The following is a 19,760-nucleotide window of genomic DNA, read 5'->3' as shown; positions in this document are numbered from 1 at the left end:
GATCAGACCCACGGAGGACTCTGTTTCCCAGCACTCCCTATGGTTGTGACTCCTTCTTGCTACCACCACCAGAACTAACACCACTGTCTAGGCACCCTGGCCCACCCTCCCTCCACCCTTCCTGAGGTAAATTGCCATACGACCGAGGGACAAGTAGCAGCAGCACAAAGTGTGTCGCTGCTTCTTGTCCCTGGGGAAACAAACATCCATGCTCATGTGGACACAGTCTTAGAGACTTTAAAAGCTGTAAGGGCCTGATTATTCCAACCTTGGGAACAACGGGTGTCTTCAAATGGGAATACTTGCAAAGCAAGTATCTGAGTCAGTGCAAAGTTATAATGTAGTAAAGGATGACAATATACAAAGGATGGAATATGGGAAGGTGGCAACAAGTAAAGAGCATGAGATAATCTCAGTGCTTTCATGTTACTTTCATATTATGCTTCATGTTACTTTCTGCTCTTGTCTTTCAAAGTTAGCATATTACGTTGTGGAAATTTTATGGGCCATATACTTACCTGTTTCATTGTTCATGATGAACAAAAAAAACCCTGATAGACTATGCACCACCATAAATATATCTTCCATGTATGTTATGGAGACAGGTGGCAAGTGTAAGCATTTTAGTTTATTCTACACTTCCAGTCCCTGCATACACACACATATGCACATTACCATTATAGCCAGCTTTGTGGCATTTGTATTTTTTGAAACCTGTATTTTGGCAGATGAAAAACCAGAGCTGTTTCTTTGTACACCCAGTCATTCTGTTATTCAGGGATCAAAGTAAGAGAAAAAAGGAGTCTCATAAGCTCCATCTACTTGAGGTGCTAAAGCAAACATCTGCTTACAGCTAATTTTCTTAATGTGATAATCCCTCTTCTTTTCATGAATGTTGATCAGCAGTAGAATACTTAGCAATATTGACATTTTAATTGCCAGAATTAGGCTTTATCCCCTGTCATAAATGAAGCAGTTCAGAACTGTTGTTTCAGGATGTCAGACTTCCTTGGGCAGCCCTCACTAAACTAGCTTATGATCTAATCAGATTGTACAGTTGTCTTATAATTATAAGGACTAGAGACTTAATTATTATTTGTCTTTAAATGAAAACTTCTGATTCCTATATAGAGGATGGCAGCTACCAAGCAACATTCCCAGTTTGCCCAGTCAGACCAGATCAACCTCTACTTTAAAAGCAGTCACCAGTGTGCAGCCAGCTATAATTATATGTAGAAGCTATCTTTCCAAGACACTAACATAGCAAGATATACACAATGGCCAGTTAGTCAGTGAGACCAATCATGTGCTTAGCACTTGAGACACTTGCTGATATGCTGTATAAATAAGTTATTTCAGCTGCCTTCACTGTCCACCTACTGAAGAGTGACTCCATCATGCCTGTCTGATGGGAGACCATGAGCAGCCCCTCTGTAAAATGTCAGCACATAGCCTGAACTTAAAACATGACAAGGTGGTTTCAGCTGTCATTGTAACTGAAACACTCTCTTCTGTGTTCTTACAGGTGAAATGTGATCATTACTGGCCCCTGGACCAGGATTCCTTGTATTATGGAGACCTAATAGTGGAGATGCTGTCTGAGTCAGTGCTTCCAGAATGGACAATACGAGAATTTAAAATTTGCAGTGTATGTTCATTTTTTTCAACCTTTTTATTTCTGATTGTTAGGATAAATTAGAATGGTAAATCTGACACAGCACGATTGTTCTCCAGTGACCTACTCCCTGGTGGCAGCTGTAATACAATGTGGTGTTCACTACAAAAACATGTGTGGTATGTGAGCGCATCCACTTCTGCCGACTGTTCTGATCATCCACATTTTTGTAATCTGACAGGAAGAACAACTTGACTCGAAGAGACTCATACGTCACTTTCATTACACAGTGTGGCCAGACCATGGAGTACCAGAGACCACACAGTCCCTCATCCAGTTTGTCAGAACTGTGAGGGATTACATCAACAGGACTCCAGACACTGGACCAACCATTGTGCACTGCAGGTATAAATGAAAGCAGAATGTCAGTGGTTCATAGTTTTTATAAAAATCACTTAAAAGGCATCACATATTTGGTATCTATCATGGGATAATTTTGGCTTCATAGGAAAGCCACAAGGTACAAACTATGGACTATATTTCCCAAGTACCTGCTTCAGCATTTAGCACCTTGAACCCTATGCTGGAAGACACCAGGGACCTAAGTGTGCCTCTTGATAATGGCTGTCAGGGGACAATCATGCTTCTGCTAGGCTCATAGTAGCACACTGAGACTGAACCCTTCCCCTGACTCACCTGCTATTCCAGGAGAATCCACTTCCTTGTAGTAGTTTTAAGTCTTCTTTTTGCTGATGTACCTGGCCCAACACCTGAATTAGAAAAGGATAGTAAGGCAAGGTGAGATGTAGTGAGTGATGAATCTAAACTACAGACGTGGATCCTGATTTTTAAAGCCAAAAGGAGAGTTCATTCTGACCATCTAATCTGTTGTTATCCATAACATAGACCAAAGAACCTTGCCCAAAGTTTAAATCCAACTACCACCTAAGTTGGATCCAGAGTCAGAATCAAACTAGAACCCACAGATTCATCTCTAGTAAGAAAAAGGCTTTAAAAAGCTACTTAGTTCAATATAACCAACAGTTTATATCAGCATAAGTTGACAAATTGTGCTTCATGGGAATCATAGATACCTCAGTTAGCTTTTCTATGACTCCAAAAGAAGAAACTACCTCCATTATGAACTTCTTGTCTGAAGTCCTAGAGCTGCCATTTGAGTAATGGAAGTAAAGCATACACCATAATGGACCTTAGCAATGCAAATCTGTACTTTGCTGAAGTGAAATTTAAAGATGGCCAAAGCTTTGACACAGCTAATTTGTACCCCACTCTCTTTTCAGTGCCGGTGTTGGTAGAACAGGCACATTCATTGCACTGGATCGAATCCTTCAACAACTAGATTCAAAGGATTCTGTGGATATTTATGGAGCAGTGTATGACCTGAGGCTGCACAGGGTTCACATGGTTCAAACAGAGGTAAGTTTTGGATGTTACACAGTGGGTGCATCTACACGAGACACTAAGGCAACTTAGAGTTGGCAGGTGCAAACCGTGACACCAACACTCACTACTGTGTAGTAGCTCATTGCTACTGTGCAGTAGGATTGGAAACAACACGTGTGCCACTGGGACTGTGCAGTAATGGTAGCATGTGTAGCTTTAACAAGTACTAAATGACTGCACAGTAACAACTGTGCAGTCGGGGGCACATGTAGACATGCCCACTATGAAGCAAATTCATCATTAAAATTAACAGGCTGAACTTATAGAGAAACATGGATCTCAAAGCACTTGACATATGTTCATAAATTGCACCTTGAGGGGCCAATGTAAAATAGTTAAGAACTATTTTAGCACTTTGAAAACAAAGTAATTTGTGATTCTTTCCATTGCCTTCCATAAAGTTGGATCAGGCCTTTACATAGCAAGTTTTTATACACAGCTAAGAAATACCTGAGTCCTACAAATCACACCTCACCTACCACTGAACTGCACTCATCTCTAGCGATGTAATGCTGCAGACATTACACAGCACATTGTACAAGAGCTACTGAATTGGACAAATGTCCAATAAAACACGTATAAACACTTGGGTACATTGGAGATGGATACTATGGAAAAACCTAAGATAGATAGGTGGGCATAAAGGGAAAGAGCAGTAGAGGAGGGAGATAGTTATTCAAGTGTTTGTTATTTTAAAACTGTAGCACTGTGACCTTGCAGCTGTGTGACATCCTAGTATTTATTGAACTGGGAAGACAGATCAATCATTTTCTAGTACATTATGGAGAGGGGGATGTATACATGGTGTTGGAGTACAAAAAACAAGCCTTTGTATGCTTTTAAACATAGGCGACTGGTAGTGGGGAGCACGGGGGGGGCACGTGCCCCCTGACAGAGCCATCCCCACCACCATCACCGCCGGCGGCGTCTGTGGGTGTTCGCCAGCTCCATCCCTGCTGCCAACACCACTGGCAGCTTCTGCGGGTGCCCCCCAGACGCAGAAGGTACTAGTCGCCTATGCTTTTAAAAGTGCAAGAAAAGTCACTTTAAGGTAATGTGGCTAAACAGGACCTTGTTTAAGGAGTTACAGAGTCAGACTATCTATAGGTTTGCTCTGTGCCACTGTTACTAAAGTAATTAGAGTAACCTTGATAGTTTGTTTGTAGTGTGCTGCTAATGTTGCTTTTTGTTATAATTCGCAGTGTTACACATTGCTAAGTTTGGTGATGTCTGCAGAAGTCATGTACAAGCAAAAGAAAAGCCCTACTGTCAATGTAAAAGGGTTCTTAGAATATTAATATTATCTTAATAATAGAAGAACTCTAGTTAGTGCACCATCAGAGCTTTTTCCTTTGAGTGGTGGATTCTAAATGTGAGCCTGAGAGAGAGTCCAAGTCAAATGCAAACAGACCCAAATAAAATGTCTGTAGCAGTAGTGTGAAGAACTCCTGAAATATAATTTGGAAACAACCCAACCTCTTCCCCCTTATCTAGATCTTTGCAATTATACCTAAAGTCTCACCCAAGCCCCTTGAGTAGAAAGTCAAATATTTCAAAACTGCTGCTGCCATTGCACTGTCTGTCCTCTCCTTCCCAACCCTGCTGCTTCCCCCTTTGCAGACTGTATCCCAAAATACAAGCCAGATGTCGTGAGTTCAGGAGTTTCAGTCCCTGCTGATCCTGAGACTGTATGATGATTCATGGCTTGATTAGAACAACTTCCTCAATCTATTTTAATGTGTAAATTACCTGTTAATTTGGGGTCGCTTCAAGCAAGTAGAGGAGGCTAAACATATGGGATCATTTGTATGACCATAGTGCATAGGAGCTCCAGTCATGAATGACCACTCTGTTGTCCAAACATGGAACAAAAAAGACTGTCCAAGTCAGACTTCACTTGTGAGCTTTTGGGCTTGGTACAGACATTACACCTTTACCAGTATAAGTGATTATACACCAGTCTGTACCCATAACCAAACAGAAGTTTGGCACACACATAGACTGGTTTAAAAATGGTGGAACCCAGTCTAAGATTTCCCCACCACCACCACCCCACCGGTGATTGTGTATTTTGTGCACTACCAGTGCACCATAAACTATGCCATTTACACAAAACCATATCACTTTGATCAATTCCTCCTTGGGATTTTTGAACATCTGTACCTAGCCCTAAAGACAAATGACAGGAGTACAAGGAAACCATCATGATCAATGAAGAAGGCAATGACCTCAGCACTTCAGCTGTCTAATAGGCAGTAAAGCTCTGTACCATTTCACTTACACAATAAGTTCTTAACTGTACATGATCAGTAAAAATTCTTTGCCCTGGCCACCTTTGCACTGAATAGGCGGGTGGGTTGAAGAACTGTGTTCCACAGTGACAGCAACTTTATGTGCATAACAGCAGGTTTCTTAATTGTCTTAGAGACAGAGCAGTAGAGAAACATTCCCAGAACAATAATTAAATTTGATTTGATAAGTCTTTAAATGCCGAATTGGTAGCGATAAAGAGGATTGTGCTCAACTGTTTTCTGAAACATAAGGGCCCCTCTACACATGCAAGTGAAAGCATAATAGGAACTAATATGTGATTCACACAACTGTGCTTCCTGCCATGTCACATGATCCTGGGCTCCTCCTGCACTGGCAAGAAGCAAAGTCCCATGGCTGGAGGCCTGGGTTGGCTGACAGGGCTCCCAGCCATGGGGCCACACCATGCAGTCCTATGGCTGGGAGCCTCATCCGCTGACCTGGACTCCCACAGCAAGCAGACCACAGTTGCTACAATCTCCTAGGCACAGGGAAGCTTCAGGCACCCCCACCCCCGATGGGAGGCTGCAGCTGATGCAATCCCCCAGCCATGGAGGGCTCCATCCATCCCACAGGTGGGAGGCTATGTAGAGCCTCCCACATCTGGGAAAGTACAGCTGCTGTGGCTTTCCAGCTGTGAGGGTGTGTGGGACTCCCCCCCACCCCTCCTATGGCTGTGAGTCCTGTCAGTTGGGAGCTCCCAGGTTTAGGGGAGCACATGGGTCTCCCACAGGTGGAAGTTCCAATTGGCTGATGGGGCTCCTAGCCACAGGGGCCCCTAGCCACACATTCAATTAATGGCACGATAGGAAGCAGCTATAAAGTTATTACAAATATTCTGTGGCATACCTGTGCAGCCACACCATTAATTAACTTTGTATCATGCCATTAATTGATTGAATTGGTGACAACATGGTGAGACTACTCATGGCAGGGTAGCTCTAATAAAATACAAACAGTGTTGCAACCTCGAGACAAAGCTGAGTATAGGGTGCCTCAGAACCCTAGCCCCCACTGCTTTGTGGGTATTCCTTGGTTGGAGAAAAGCTAAGGGACATCACTCTGACAAAATGCACCAAGGCAGTCAAGCAGCAGTTCTAGGAGAACCATCAAGAAACTGAACATCTGGACACAGTCTGGCCTTTGGATTCTGTCTCAGTGGTCTAAAGTGGGGATGGTAGGTCCTGGGCAGCCTCCACTCCTCCATTCTCTTGCCTAAGTATACATGTAATAGGTCTTGGTGTGATGGTCACAGGACTGTGTACAAGCAGATTCATCAGACACCTGACTAGACCACTTATGTGTACACCATGATCCAGAGGATCAACAGTTGCCTGCACAATTAATTGAATGTATAGCCAGGTGATCACTTAAGGCATGATTAACTGGTTAATAACATATTAAGTGTCACGTGTAGATGAGGCCAATTAGGGACAGGTCAAGAAGTAACCATCTTAAATTGCAACAAGCAACATTGTGGACATGAGAGAGAATTTACTAATTTACTAATTTAATAATTTACTAATTATTGCAGCAGTCTACTTAGAAAGCTGTGGAATCTCCATCCTTTAACATTTTTAAGAATAGGTTAGACAAACAACTAGTACGGCTTAAACAGAGATGATGCTGCCTTGAGCAGGGAGTTGGACTAGGTGGCCTCCTGAGGTCACTGGTCAGCTGCTGTGAGCACTAATTGAAATGTCATAAATTATTTTTAAGATCAAAGTGTCTCCTGTCTGTGTTGTAGTGAAGCAGTTTGACACTTTGATCAAGAACAGCTAATAATTACAGAAGAGGCTGTTTTCAGTCTCATTGTGTTAGGCCGCAATCAATTGTGGGGCTATTAAAAAGGTAATTTTCACATTTTTTCAAAATTTTGCAATCAATTTTTGTTTTGTGGGAAATATTTGAAGAGATATAATGTTGATCCAATTAGAAATGAAAATAAATTCCAAAACATTGAAATTTACCACAAAATGAAAACTGCATGTCGATCAGCCAATTTAAAAAAAACCAATTTAAAGAGCTTTATGTTTTAATATTAAATGTCCTCAGGAGTAATGAAAAATAGCAAAAATGCTTACTCATTTGTATGTTTCATTTTTTATACTTCCCTCCCTCTTTTCCAGTGTCAGTATGTCTATTTACATCAGTGTGTGAGAGATGTTCTACGAGCAAGAAAGCTACGCAATGAACAAGAAAATCCATTGTTTCCAATCTATGAAAATGTGAATCCAGAGTATCACAGAGGTAGGGACAAAGTTATGAAGCTGTGCAATTTCTCAGATATAACTGTGCATTTGAGAGGGGCAAACTGAATCATTTCTTGCCTTGAGTATTATCATACCCTTCCACCCTATCCAGAATACTAAAATTAAAGTTGTCTTCTGTTCTTGCCCTTCTGGCAGTTCCCTACTTCTCTCCAGCAGTGTTCTTATTACATTTCAGCTTCCCCTTCTCACTTTGTCTCTGATCTTCATTCTTCCTTCACCAGTCATTCATATAATGCATATTTCCCAATGCTGTTTCCTGACTACTTCCCTTGCCTTTCTGCCCCTTATCCTGGGACAGCTTCATTAAAACCTGTTCCTCCCAGAAATATTTGCTTCCTTCTTCACCTCACCAACAGTTTTCCTACCTGTGTTTTTGTCTCGCATCCTCCAGTTGTCTGGCCCAACTTGTTGGAACCAGTAAAGCCTTTTGCTTACCCAGTGAATGTTTAAATAGTTCACCTGAAACGAAGTGTTCAAGAGGAGGTGCCGAGGGCAGCTATGCACATCCCACTTGCCTACACAGTGCATGATGTGGTTTTCAGACCTTCAGGCCTCCCGTATCCTAGGTTAGGGATAGCCAACCTGCAGCCTCTGTGTGTGGTGCACAATAGATCAGCAAGGGGACAGGCAACATGGTGTAGTAGGTAGGGCAAGAGGCAGAAAGCAGAGCAGCAAATTGGTCAGGGAGTACAGGACAGGTAGCAGAATGCAGAGTAGCAGATCAGGCAGGGAAAGGGCACTCAGGGAGGGTATGGGACTAATTTGTGGCATGCCTTCCAAAAAATGTTGCCCCCTACTATCTTACATAAGCAAGTGAGCTATTGGATAAAAAGTTGAGGGGGACACCTCCCAGGCCAAATTTGGAAGGAAAAGACTAGCCTGACCTCCCTTTTTAAAAATAGGTTTAGGAACCTAATTCCAAGAGAGGGTTCAGGGCTGGGAATCTCCCAGGTGGAAGGTAGCATCCCCCTGCAACGCCAGATAGGAAGTTCAAGTACCAGAGACAGATCCTTGTCATAAGTGTTTCCTATTGCTTACCTTCTGTCTTCAGAGTCTAACTTTCCCCATGTACTGGATGGGGAGCCTGGGCATCTAACTTAAATGTTGTGGATTCACCTAGGCAGGCAGACAGCTAAAAGTGTGGGTCCTGCTCCTAAACTTTAGGGACTTTAGACCTATATAGACCCTATAGGATTAGACGGAAGCTGGAGAGACATCTTTGAAGCCCTCCGTAGTGTTTTATTGTTGGACTTATATATCCCCGTGGCAGACAAGTACTCAAGTTCAGTGGCACAGCTAGCTATTTTGGCACCACAGGCCAAGCTGGGGGCGGGCTGTGCTGAGTGCAAAGGAATGGGGTGGGGGTGGGCAGTCTTACCTGCCATGGCACCGACTCACCCAGAGGCTGGAGGTTCCCACTGTGGGGAGTCGGGGGTGGAGTCCCCTCATTAGCCTCACTCTCCCTTCCTCCATGGGAGATGTCACTGCTGTAACAGATATGAGGTTAACCGTCCAACAGCTGCCACTGAATTGTATGTAGAACAACACTGTAAAAGCTTTTAAAAGCTGTGAAAGGGTTAACCCAATAATTGCTGGCTGCACAGGATGGGGCGCAGGAGTGAGACTAATGAGGGGACTTCTCCCCAGTGTGTACAGCCAGAGCCTTCAGCCTCCTGCACGAGCCCGGGCTGAGCACAGCCCTCTGCCTCCTGTCTGGCACCCCCCGTTGGCAGCTTCTGTTTCATGCCCCAGTTGTCCAGCCCGTTACACTACCACTCAAACTCTTCTGTACATCTAGTCCTTGATGATTATACTCCTTACGGCAGACTCCCACCACTGTGTGGCAGGTTTTGAAGAGGCCAAGTCTGACGTGTTTTAGCAGAAGGGTGCCCAGGACCCAGAGCCCCCTCTCGTCACATTGGTTTCGATCACATTCCTGAGCACTAAAAACATCTGGTAAGGATGAGGCTAATACAGACTGGTGGATTTTTTTTTCTAATCTCAGTTTTCCTTGTTTTCAGATGCTGTTTATTCAAGGCACTAAGAATGTCTCAGGTGCCTGCTTTTGTGATCAGAGCTGTAACTGGGGGGGGTTGTGGGTTTTAAAAAAAAATATTTCATGCACTAGAGAAGTGCCAGACATTTCTATTGAGACTGTGTATAATTTATTAGTCTGGTGTTTTTTTTAAAAAAGATATATAATTTAAGTGTAATAGATATTATTGTATATAATTGTATTTTGTTATGTAAATATGTATTTTTTCTATAATGTTTATATTAATATTAAGCTTCAGATAATACTATTTTTCCTTACTACAGTTTTTTTAACTGTTCTACATCACCTGTTTTAACCTGTATGGCTGCGGAGTTTGGGACAGGTTGTATGTTGGCGCTTACTTAGCATACAGGGAAATATTCTTTAAGGATGGTCACATTTTTAACTGGCTTAGTGTTCCTGAGATGAAATCAGCTATGTATTGGATAAAAGAGTAGTTCTGCATAGGATTTATAGGGCTTTTCTAGCCTTTAAACTGATTGCTTGTGATCTGACCAAAATGTGATCTGACCTATAACACTAGGGTCACCATGATGTACCACTTACAGTACCAACATCAAACAACAACTAGAATAGAGTTCTCCTCACTAGAAGCCACTCTTTCAGATTAATCTAGAAGTTAGTGGGAAAATATGAGCCTACGATGCCCTGCAGTCTAGTAGAACTTCTTTTGTCTGTTGGGAGAATGGGTCAGATTCTGATTTCTTTAGAATACTGTAACCAAGGTCAGAATCTAACCACAGGACCTGTACATTATCATCTGAATATGGCTAATAGGAGAAAGCTTCAATTGATATATGTACATTCCCAATGACAGACCTACAGACTCTTACAAGGGGCAGTCTTTGTCACTTTGTCATGACACCTTAAAAGGTAGGCAGGACTGGATTACAGGTGCCTAGGATACCGAGAGTCTAAAAATGTACAGCTCCCCAGTACAAATTGTGGGATCTGGCTGCCTGTATCACTGCTAAACATTGGTGATCGTTCTTTCCTCCTGAAGAGACATTTCTCCTTAAGTTATGGTAATCAGAATACTCTATTGAATGTCATTTGTCTGTCTTCTAAAATTCATTTTGAATTAAGAGGAAAGGGAAATGCCAATATTAAAATATCATTAGAAATTCTTTTAACATACTATTGTTTCCAAAAGGAGAAAGAAAAGGCATGGTAATTCTGCTGCTTTATAATCTCTTCCCACACAGTTTATCTTGGGAAAGTTTGCCTGCCACACAAGACAAAAGCTAAGAACTTTCCTTGACAGCAGTAATATCACTGCTTGGAGGAAAGGATTTTTTTTTTTTCAGATAAGCTTCCAGAACTCTAAATTCCTTATTTTTGGCATGTCAATCCTTCCATTACAGGCTAGTTAGATACTGTCCGGGTGAGACTTAATGGGCATCCCCCAGTCATGGGGAGAAAATGGCTCATTCCTCCAAAATATTATCCAAAATAAAAAATGAATTATAGATTATGGTTTGGATGAAGAAACTTACCCAGGTTTCGGAGACAGAGAGAAGGAACCAAAGTCTTTTCTTTTTTTATCATTGGGGTGGCTGAGTCCTGGTTACAGGAGGGACGACCATGAAAAGTGACATGACAGGAGCAAAACCTGAGGCTGTCCTTACAGAATCTCCCCAGGTCTTTCCATCGAGTAGGGCAGATACATTTGTCCAACACAGAACAAGCAGGGATTTCTCCCCCAAGCCTCACCAAGCTCTCAGATTCTACTGCAAGGAAAGAATTATCCATGCCATGCCTCTTCCCCTCGCACTCACTCTGGAGCGTCCCCAGATTCTTGGCTGGTTATCCTTTCTGCAGCTGTACTGGAGGCCGCCTTTTCCATGAAGTTTCCCAGTCTCTGAGCTGTGTTAATTCTTCAGACAGTTCTACATGAGAATGATGTTTGCCCTCCATGCCTCAGGTGGGAACCTCAGGATTCCCTGGGCACCCCCTTCATGGGGTCAGCAGAAGAAGGGAAGAACCAGGTAGAGGTAGCCAACCTCTACTTCCTCACCTGGAGGGGAAGAGTTTTGTATGGTTAAGGAGAAATGATAGTCCTCCATAGGTCCATGACCACATTGTCCCTCTCAGTGGCAGAGCTCTAGTTGTCTAAGTCAGTGGCAAACAAGCATGACACTTCTATGTATGTAACCTCCTTCCTCCTTAAACTAGGACAGGTTAGCAGAGGTGGGACCTGCATCTATAAAGCCACCAGCAGCTTTTTCTTGTGTGTGTTAGTTTTAGCCCTTATCTTTTCACTCTTTTTTTTCAACAATGACTAAGCTAAAGCATGAGGTTAGTTACCAAGAGAATACTTACAGTGAAAAAGAATATCAAATGTACCATATAAATTATCCCCTGCTATATGTGACTGTGTCATTTTTTTGCTGAGAAAATTAAACTGTGGTCAATAATATATGATCCCAGGACAAGGGTCTGTGACTGTAAATTGTGCATATATGTAGTTCATCATTTTTAATAGAACACAAATCATCCTCCTCTTTTTGTTCTTTCTAAATTCCCTCCACTACACCCTCAAAGTTCACAAATCAGCAGCCAAAAACAATGGTGTCCAGGCAGATAGCTATGTTCATCATTTCTTCATGCTAAGATTGTGCATAGTTCATAAAACCTTTTTCTCCTCATTACTTCATAAAGTAATGATTGGCTCTAACCACTCTGGTAAAGTGGTCTTGAAAAATTTTTCATCTCTGCCTAGATAGACAAATAATATATGCCACATAAAACTGCATAACACACAATATCATCCTTGTTCCATTTCCTAACTAGTAAGTTTACATAATCATATGAAGCCAGATAAATTGTATTGAAAATCAATAAGCAAGCCAGCATCCATGTAGCATCCTTTCATGTAAGACACCTATTAATTTAATTAATTAATTATATGCACTCTGCCTCCCAAATTAAGTAGCAGGACTGATGGGAAATTGTTACTGTAGAAAGGATGGATTTGAAGGAGACAGTACTGAAAGAAGATTACCCTTAAGGGAAATCGTTCCTTCAGCAAACAAGATTTTGATATGCTTTATGATGACCAGAAACCTCCTCTTTTTTTCCCAAAAGTAAGGTTAAAAAAGAAATACTAATATATAATTGTTAATCCATAAATTTAAGATTTACACACCTGCAGCCCAATCCTGCAGACCTCTATAAATACAGACATGGTTTTATTCATGTGAGTAATCCAGCTCAATTTAATGGAAATACTTACATGAGAAATGTCAAGCAAGAGCTTAAGTGTTTCTAGAACTGAGCTTTTAGTTAACTCATAATGTTTGGATTATAATGTGTTTAATAATAAAAAGGTCATACTTTTAAATCTGTGCAATACAAATACAAGATCTGCTACCACATTTAGCAAAAGTGCTTTCACATAGCTCGAGTTTTATTTTTTTTAAAAAAAGGTCACTAAAATAAATGATAGAAATAGGCATACTGTGAAGATGTCATAAAAGTGCAACTTTATAAATTTTCTCTGCTGCTATAGTTATTTATATAGCTGATTGATTAATATTGCCAAAAATAGTACTTTATGGCATAATACATAGATTTCCCATTAGGTGTAGTACCCAAGAAGAAGAATGAGCCTCCTTTATATTTCAGTTGTGTATTGTTTCCTGGTATATAGGCTTTGATTTGACAACAGTGAGCACACAAACACTTGGAACATAGCAGTGCTCCAGTGCTTAACGCTAAAATCTTGGATAAAGGGTATGAGAATAAAGACTGATTATACTAGCAACTTGTCCAAGGGTTACAGGTTGTAGCACCTCACCTGTGATATGAAAGTATGGCCTACAGCTACTTCAGGTGGTGTTTGTATGCAAGTTTTTATCCATGACTGGCTTGCATCTCAATTGTATGCAGTTATTTAAATTTCTCCCAGCACTTCCAGGACATTCACTTGAGTCAACAGGCTGAAATGTAAGATGGCAATCATTTTATTGATGGCACTCTACCCACTCTTACATTTCTGGGCTCCAGGACAATGTTGAATTGTAGGAACAATAGTCCTTGGAGGCTCATCTCTGAACTTACAGTGAGGCTGCAGTGTAGTACCTGACGGGTTCATTTTGGCATGCAGGCTTTTGACCTCCCCTTTCCTCACTGCTGGATTGAAACTTCTGACATGCTTTTAAAACCTGTATCACCAAAGCAAATAAGTGTATTATTCTTGATTTACATGTTAGATCAATGACTAGTTTCCACTTGGGTTTTTGAAAGACTTTGGCAGGAAATACATGATGATGATGGAGTAGTTTTATAGTGAGCGAATACTGTGGGGCTTAGTATGCAGTATCAGTAATGCTGGATGATTTGCAAATGTTTTTAAAAAAATTTTTTTTGGTTATACAGTGGATATAGCGGTCTGTAATGGAGCAACATTTTGTATTGCAAAAAAAAAAAAAAAGTTTTATAAATGGATAGCCGTAAATTTTGTGCCTATGCCTGAGGTCAAGTCCTTGAACAATGTCTTCAGTATATATTCTGTTTTGATATGCTATATAATTACTTATATTGGTGTTCCTAACAAGCACTGAGTGAACACACAACCATGCTACTATTGTCAATTTAATTTATGTATTTGTTTAGTATATTTTTATATTTTTAATTACAGTCAACAAATCAAATATGTTTGAGTATATTTTACACATTTTAATGAATTTTTCATGAATAAAACTGTTCATTTAAAAATCCTATTGTTGTCTTCCATTTGACTGCTTTTGCATGATAGATTTTTTTTGATTTGCTGTTCAGAGAAAAGGTTATAAGTGAGTTTGATTTTAAATGAGAGAGTCTTCACAGAACATTAATTTCATCAGAGACTGGTACCTTCATTTTTTCTGCTCAGCTGTACCTTTACTGTGTCAGTGCATCACAGTGTGATATAACTGTTCACCTTTTCCTCCCAAATGCTTTGCTCTCAACCTTTAGTAAACATAGCGTTATCCATTATATTACACTTCAGCTGAAAACGCCGGCAGTCCTTCTCAACAACTTATGTTCCTGCTCTTTCAGAGATGTACAATGAGATACCTGTGCCAATGAAGATGGATCTTTCACCACAGTGCAGCTCAGTAATATAACTGAGGGGCGGGGGTGAGGGAGCAGCAGCCACAGGTACTGCCTTTGGGCATCCCACCATCATCTGTACTATGGAAGCCAGCACTGCCCTCCACAGGGGCGCTGCAGCTGCTCAGGGCACACAGTTGCCTTGCTACAGAGGGAGCTTTATCAGTTGATATAAGATGAGGGTTTGAACCATGTTGCTTCACAAGTACATTTTTCCCCCCTTTAAAACTATTATTTTGCTTGTGGTCTCCTTTTTGTATCCTCAAGCCTCTTTCCAACACTCCAACAACTGGTATATCAGTTGTCCCTTATTCAATACCAGAATTGCTTTTAAGGCCAGGTAATTCCAATTATTTAAAGGAAATAATGATTTATTGGCTTATCTACAACTTGCAGAGATGTGTGAGTAAATGTTATCGGTCAGTTAGAATTTCTAGCCATGAAAACACAGTCTTTAGTCACAGTCTAGGCAGGAGACACCTGTAAAAGATAGCAAGTCCTGCCTGGGGCAAGGGAAGGCATCTTTGGTGCAACATGAGGGAATAGACAGCAGCCTTACGAAATATGTAAGTTACAAAAAGAAACAGTGGGACTATTTGTCTTTCATTTCTGTACTATAAAAACGCTGGTGTCCCAGGAACTGATAATAAAACATTACCAGAATCAAATGCAAGCCTTGTCAGGTTTTTATAGGATGGACTCATTTCTCCCTTGAGTTGCATACTTGGACCCCTTGTTTCATAGATGTCATGTTAAATAATTTCTCATCCTTCTTGCTGTGCTCATCCCGTAACTCAAGTTATGCACCTCAATTTTCTCTCGTTATTGTCTTCTAAGTCATGTCCCAAAAGCTAGGTTTAGCCATGATTCCCAGACAATCTGTTTCATGCCATCAAGTATCACAGTGGAGATTGCAAAAGTGTCACCAATAAAGCCTTGATACCATGGCCTCATTTGAAGCACTTCTATTGACTCTAATTTGTGGAACATAAAGCACCCCAGCAACTGCAACAAAACCTGAGAAAGATGCCACAATTCAGGTATCCAAAACCACTGGAAATACTTTTCCTTTTCTCCGAATGTGTAAAGTATGTTTGTGGAAGAGTCTTTCTGGGCCTGAGCAGGGCATGAGTATCAGTTACAGGAAATGAAAGGGAGCAAATGCTGGAGCCCACTGCACCTGTCAGCAATGGCTCAGCAGTTCTGAATGACTCATCTGTTGATTGCTGATCTCCAGTGATTCCTCCACTGAAAAGGTTTCCTCTCTGCATGCTGCTCCTGCTCTCTGCTGTTTAGATGCAGAGTGGAGGAAGCAGCAATGGCTGGAACAGGCCAACAAGTGAGATTTTCAGACCCAAACAGCAGGTTTTCCCCCTTTTACCCTCATTATGCATCAGGGTCATTTCTGCCTTTGAAACTCCATCCTGCTATAAAGAGCCTTTCTGCCTGCCTGCCTGCCAGCCATACTGGCCCAGGCTCTTAGTGGTATTTGGGCACTTTATATTGACTGCAATGGGAGATAGTCATGTGGTTTGGGTTGGGTGTTGTACTTAACTGGAAATGGCAGTATGAGTTGCAGGTGAATGTTTTGTCAGAAATCTCACATGGAGAAAACAGTGAAGACAGTTCACTTAAGGCTTGCAGATCTCTTAGGTAGATGAGAACATTTCTGTAAAGACCTGGGTCATGTGCATGGGATCTTTGCTTCAGCTAAGGTTAAGAATCCTGTTTCACACCACTTCCCTATCCAGTCTCTAGTCCAAAGCCCTGCAAGCAGTAATGTGGCAAAATCCGTAATTGTGACAAAGCATGAGTTAGACCTGCATGTACAAAGTAATCTGGTGGGGGAAAAGAGTCTGCTAAAAAGCTGCTTAGCACATATAGTCACATTGTAGGCAAACACTAGCCCTCTCTTTGTGGGATGGGACGCCTCACCCAACTACGTGGTAGTGAGGTAGCTGAGACACTAAACACCTCCTAAGTAACTAAGTTTTCTAGCAAAACGTGAGGTAGGCACCCGACGTTCAGCTACTATGCAGGCCCAGAGCACTGCCATTTTGAGTATCTGGTCAAGAAAACCCTGCCAAGTCTATCTGGGATTCACCTCCCACAGTAGCACATGTTCACCAAATGTGACTTGTCTGTGACTAAAGTTTCACATACTTGAAGTTCATACTGTGCCGTCACAATCGGATTGGGATCACATCAAAGCGTAGGTGGCTGGAGTGGACCCCGTCTGAGCCTGAGGAGCTAAACTTCATGTAAGAAGCCAAAAAAAAGGTCACATACTTAATAAATTTAGCTGTGTGTGTAGAAGCAGACCTTCCTTGCCTGGCAAGGCATTGGGTTCGAGCTTAATAGGGTAAGAGCCTATTGGAAGAGCAAGGGGGAGACTTGGGTTTCAGCCCCTGCACTGCTGACAATTGACCTGATATAATAACCAGTGACATTCAGTGGAGCAGAGGCTGGAAGATGTGCCTCTCTTCTCTCTCTCTCTCGTGAATGTTAAGGAGTCTGTCACTCTCCAGCTTAATGAATAAGTAAAGTGGAACAGCTTTGAAGAAACAGAAATGAGAGTACGCATCCATCTGAAAACACATTAACGTCTAGGGGCTGGGGAAAGGGGGGAGAAGAGCAGGGAATGAAGACTCTCCTGGGAAGTAGAGATGCAAAGTTAAATTCTCTCAAGCAGAAGAAGGAATTGCAACTAAATCTACCAGTCTTGACTGAGTGCTGTAACCACTGGACTATTGAATGGAGAGGAAGGGCACCATCTCCTCCTCCTGTGTTCTGAAAAGATGCATTTAGGTGCCTCATTCCCAGAGAGGGAGCAGACTGGGCTGTGACTCCAAGGTGGAGGGAGGCATCTTTCTGAGCCTAGAAAGAGGTGGGATTCAAAACACAGGTCTGTCCAATGGATTTCCTAGTGGTTACAACCTCTGTGGATGCTTGGTAGTGTATGATGTATGATCTGACTTATGGATGGAATTAAACCCACCTCCCGACTACCTAACTAGAAGGCAGGGTGCAGCCATCTGCTGACCCCAGACTCTGTACCAGGATCAAGTACCTACAGAACTTAGTCTGTAAGGTACTTGTAAATCCCAGTTGGGTTTAGGAATGAAGTAGGGGGGCCAAGTGGGTAAGGTGCTTCTGCACAGGTACACAAGTCTACTTCTGGAAAAGTAAGGTAAAAAATTAAAGGCACCAATAAACGTCAGGTACTTCCAAAGGCTAGCCGGATTGACTATGGTTTTCAGGATCACACCCTCGAAGGTAGGCACGCAAATTTTGCCTCTCATCTTTTTGATTTGGCTGTAAGTAGCTTACTCAAAATTACACTGGAGACTTTCATTTGAGTTGACGTGAACTCATGCCTCCTATATCTTGTTCCAGTGACCCATTTACTATAGGAGCCTTCCTATTTGGCTGAACTTGGAAGATTTTTTCAGCTGAACTTTTATCATGAGAAATTACGAACGTTCAGACAGGAGTGAAAACAGAAAGACCATTCCTGAAGGAGAGCAACTAAAGAAATGAGGTGGCCAATGGGGGAGATTAGACTGTAGAAAAGCCGTGGCAAATGTATTGATCCCCTTTGCCTGTGCTTTTGCATTTGTTTTGTGTTGTCCTTGTTTGAAGATGCAGTGCAGTGCCAAAGTGAAGATCTAGACTTTTAAAACATAGGGCCAATCCTGACCATGCTAGAGTCTGTGGCAAAACATTCATTGACTTTTACTGGAGTAAGATTGTGGTTACAACAAGCTAGTATAGCAGTGTAGGGAACAACTTGGGTTTTTTTCCCATCCTCCAGAGAGTAAAGAAACAAGATATAAATAAGGGAGTGAGAAGCAATACAGATGAAGACACACAGAGACCATATGTTCTGTAGTAGAGCTAGCAGAATAAGCTTCATAATAAGCTGAACTATACAGTAGACAGCATAACCTAAAATAATTAGTTGCAGAAAATAAAGTAAAGGTTATCAAATGCCACATGCAGTTAAGAAAGGAAAGTTTACTGCAAATAAGGGAGAGGTATAAAAAAGTTCACATGTTAATTGGGAGCCTTTTAATTCCCTGTCACATTCTAAGACAAAAGGAATGAAACCACTAAGTAAAATATGAAGACTCATAAAGGTAAAGAATTATATGACGTCTAAAGTATCATATAGGATGACAAAGTATGGGTTCAAGACACAACATGCAGTGAGTCCAGTTACCTTATCACCACGTCTAAAAGGCACCATGTGTCAAGAATTTTTTTGAACATCAGTTGCACCAGCAGACAACTGGAATGAACTAGCACCCAAGCAGCCATGCTGCAAAGGTGGGAAAGAACTAAACACATCGACAGAAACTGCTGTCACACTTCATTCCAGTTAAATGAGGTCAGACAAAGTGACAAGTTTTCTGCCACATGACTAGTCACTCTCTGCCTGCCCTCCCCCATTGTCCCTTCAGCTTCCTAGGTGGTTGGAGAACTACCATGAAAAATGGCAATGCTTTCTTCAACAACAACAAAAATGCCACAAATTTAGAAGAAACACTTGCTAGGAAAAAAAAATGTTCACGTGTATCAACCAGCTCTAATTTCAAGCAAGGGGACTGATGCTACCAGGTATTAGAGTTGGCTTTTTAATTGAGACCCAAGGGTGAAAGGCACCTCATGGCACATAGCTCGCAGGTAGAACTACATTTATTCCTCGATAGTGTTAGAAACACCAATTGGGTGAGTAGGACCTTCACCAAAGCCCTGACTTAAAAAGAGTTCGTAAGCACGTGAGTATTTCCTTTGCTCCCGTGGAACAGGATTTAGATACTTCATTGACTCAACCATTCACTTGAGAAAGAGCACAACAAGCAGGAGGTCTGAGGGAAAATGCTTCCACCCTGATCCATGTTTAGAAGGATGTCCCTTGGAAAGCAGGGTTAGCAGTTTCAGT

At 41.7% G+C, this 19,760-nt stretch overlaps 1 protein-coding gene across 2 annotated transcripts in view; it reads left to right on the top strand.

Annotated features, from left to right (window-relative positions):
- The window catches only part of PTPRB (protein tyrosine phosphatase, receptor type B), a 111,927-nt gene extending 97,304 nt beyond the window's left edge, over window positions 1-14,623 (top strand). For both annotated transcript variants that reach the window (XM_019514729.1, XM_019514728.1), the window contains exons 30-34: window positions 1,526-1,648; window positions 1,857-2,020; window positions 2,917-3,052; window positions 7,519-7,639; window positions 9,684-14,623. In XM_019514729.1, coding sequence (XP_019370274.1) covers window positions 1,526-1,648; window positions 1,857-2,020; window positions 2,917-3,052; window positions 7,519-7,639; window positions 9,684-9,706 — 567 coding nt within the window. In that variant the 3' untranslated portion in view covers window positions 9,707-14,623. The remainder of the gene's footprint in view (window positions 1-1,525; window positions 1,649-1,856; window positions 2,021-2,916; window positions 3,053-7,518; window positions 7,640-9,683) is intronic.
- Window positions 14,624-19,760: the final 5,137 nt, after the last annotated feature.

This window comes from Gavialis gangeticus, unplaced genomic scaffold, assembly GCF_001723915.1.
Source record: "Gavialis gangeticus isolate Ggan-Ray unplaced genomic scaffold, GavGan_comp1, whole genome shotgun sequence".
NCBI lineage: Eukaryota > Metazoa > Chordata > Crocodylia > Gavialidae > Gavialis > Gavialis gangeticus.
Note: the sequence above shows the minus strand (reverse complement) of the source record. Positions and strands in the feature narration are given on the sequence as shown.